The following is a 2,500-nucleotide window of genomic DNA, read 5'->3' as shown; positions in this document are numbered from 1 at the left end:
TGTTTTCCGTGTCTCTCCAGTGACGTTCCACTTCACTAGCGTATTCCATTTTAGTTCTGGAAAGGAAGCAGTGAAATTCCAATCGCTTTTTTCAACGAGGAACATTTCAACTTGAAATCTTAACTTCAGTTCACTTCCAGAATTCAAATGGAATTGAGCCTCACCCCTGCTGCCTCCCCTCCCTCTACCTCTGTGGGTGTTTTAAAAGAACCTCACCTTGAGCAGAGAGCAAGTTCTCACCCTTTTTTCCTCCCGGTCTGAACTGGGTGTTCAATTAATATGCGAAATGGAGTCGCTGCCTCTCCGAGTCGTTGTGTACTGAAGCGACAGCCTATAATCATCATCACAGTAGCCTCCTCCTCTATATAATCACGCAGCCTCCTCCTCTGTAGTTTTATAGGCTAACTGCTCCTACAGTTCAGAAGAACTTAGAAATAAACAGCTCTGATTATACGTCTCGTTCATTACAATGTATGAAATGCAGAGAGAGACGGTGGGAGTCGGGACGACGTCTGTGATTAGGTTGAAAAGTCCTTTTCATGCTGTTTGAGGGTTTCTGAGGGGAAAAAAAACGCCTTCGTCAGAGCACTCACAGACTCACAGATGGGAAAAATAAAAACTCTCTGCGCAACAACAACACAGCTTACTTTACTTAAGAACAGCCGCGGTTGATATTGACGTTTCGGTCAAGAGACCTCTTCTCGGTCAATGGTGCGCGGTCAAGAGAGTGTGGTCAATAGAATGCGGTCAATAGATGTTTTATCCTACACAGTAACACCATCAACAGCGTTTGAACAGCCGTTACACAGAGGCAATGTGCAGCGACATGCTCTCTCTTTCTCTCTCCCCTCTCCCCACTCCCTCCCTCCCTCCCTCTCTCTTTAGTGCCGAGGTGCCAGACCAGAAAGGGTAGACATCTTCAGATGTTCTCTCCATCCATGTCTCTCTCTCTGTCGGTGCTTCGTCTTTGATCAGTCTTACAGTATAACGACCCCCAGATCTCTTATATTATAATGACTCTATCTGCACTAGGTGTAGGTGTAGGTACAGCGGCAGGTCTCAGATCAGACGATCTCTGTCGCGATCTGCACCGCCTGTAGGTGTTCAAACCGCAACAGCAGGTCTGAGATCAGAGCGGAGGGCAGCTTCTCTGTGGTGGAGGCGCTATGTAGCGTTGATTGTGTTCCAACTTCCATTATCACTGCCCTTGTGTGTGGGTGGGTGGGTGGTTAGGGGGGGGGGGTGTATGTGTGGGTAGGTCGGGGGGAGGGGGGGGGGGTGGAGGGTTGAGTGTTGTATGTATGTGTGTGTGGGTAGGTAGGTGGGTGGGGGGGGGGGTGAGTGGTGTGTGTGTGTGTGTTGTGTGTGTGTGTGTGAATGTGGGGGAGCTGGGTGGGTGGGGTGGGTGGGTGGGTGGTTGGCTGGTCCGTTCGTGGTGTGTGTGTGTGTGTGTATGCATGTGGTGTGTATATGTGAGGGGCCCGTCGGTTCTTTTCATCGAGCTAGCACCAGTCGAGGTTGTCGATCTCCAAATGAAAGCGCATGACGAAGAAAAAGGATGTTGATGGTGAAATAGCATCGAGCATTTCTATCCAACAGTCAAAATAAACACTGGATTTCTGTCTCCTGTGTGCTTGTTATGCTTTTCACGTTCAATCTTCAGGCTTGTACTGCAGTGACCTGCGTACGCTATTGCAGCTATGCCACTTTTGGAGAGGATTTATGTTCCCTATTATTAAATAATATCCCCCCTTCCCCCCCCCCAAAAAAATACCCTTTTATACCGCAATGATCATCCTTTGATGTGGTTTAGCTCCTTGAAATAGCATTAGTCGCCTCATGTTCAGGGAAAATTAAATCTGTCTCTTTTTTTGCCACCTGTTACGAGAACGGAAATTAGATCAACACACAAACGATAATAGCAGTGTTCAAATAAACTACTAGTTTCTTCGAGATCTAAGAATAATGTTGTTGACCGTGGTGGTCAAGTATGTATGTGTGGGTGAGTGGTTGTTAGTCTTCATAATGACACCCCCCCTCTCTCTCTCTCTCTCTCTCTCTCTCTCTCTCTCTCTTCCTTCCCTTTCTCCCTCCTTGCCTCACTCCCTCCATCTCTCTCTCTCTCTCCTTCCCTTTCTCTCTCCTTCCCTCACTCCCTCCATCTCTCTCTTTCTCCCCCCCTCACTGTCTCACTCTCTCTCTCCATCTTCCTCCTCCTCCCTTGCTTCCACTCTCTCTCTCTCTCTGTCTCTCTCTCTCTCTCTCTCTCTCTCTCTCTCTCTCTCTCTCTCTCTCTCTCTCTCTCTCTCTCTCTCTCTCTGCAGTGATGGAGCAGGGAGGAGTGGCACCTACGTCCTGATAGACATGGTCCTCAACAAGATGGCTAAAGGTAGAGGTGCCTCCGTTCTTCTTCCTTTCTTTCATCCCTCTCTTTTCCGGCGGCTCCGAGACGTCACCATGGCAACATCAGAGCCTTCATTTCTTTCCCGCCGAGGGTCTT

At 48.6% G+C, this 2,500-nt stretch overlaps 1 protein-coding gene across 1 annotated transcript in view; it reads left to right on the top strand.

The window, feature by feature from the left end:
• The window catches only part of LOC308149772 (receptor-type tyrosine-protein phosphatase N2-like), a gene marked incomplete at both ends in the record, with an annotated part of 180,364 nt that overhangs the window by 173,269 nt on the left and 4,595 nt on the right, over window positions 1-2,500 (top strand). Inside the window, one exon of the mRNA XM_080522662.1 lies at window positions 2,325-2,389. Within this exon, the coding sequence (XP_080378788.1) occupies window positions 2,325-2,389 (65 nt within the window). The remainder of the gene's footprint in view (window positions 1-2,324; window positions 2,390-2,500) is intronic.

The sequence above is a fragment of the Nansenia antarctica genome (assembly GCF_963989245.1).
Source record: "Nansenia antarctica genome assembly, chromosome: 2".
Taxonomy (NCBI): Eukaryota; Metazoa; Chordata; class Actinopteri; order Argentiniformes; family Microstomatidae; genus Nansenia; species Nansenia antarctica.
Note: the sequence above shows the minus strand (reverse complement) of the source record. Positions and strands in the feature narration are given on the sequence as shown.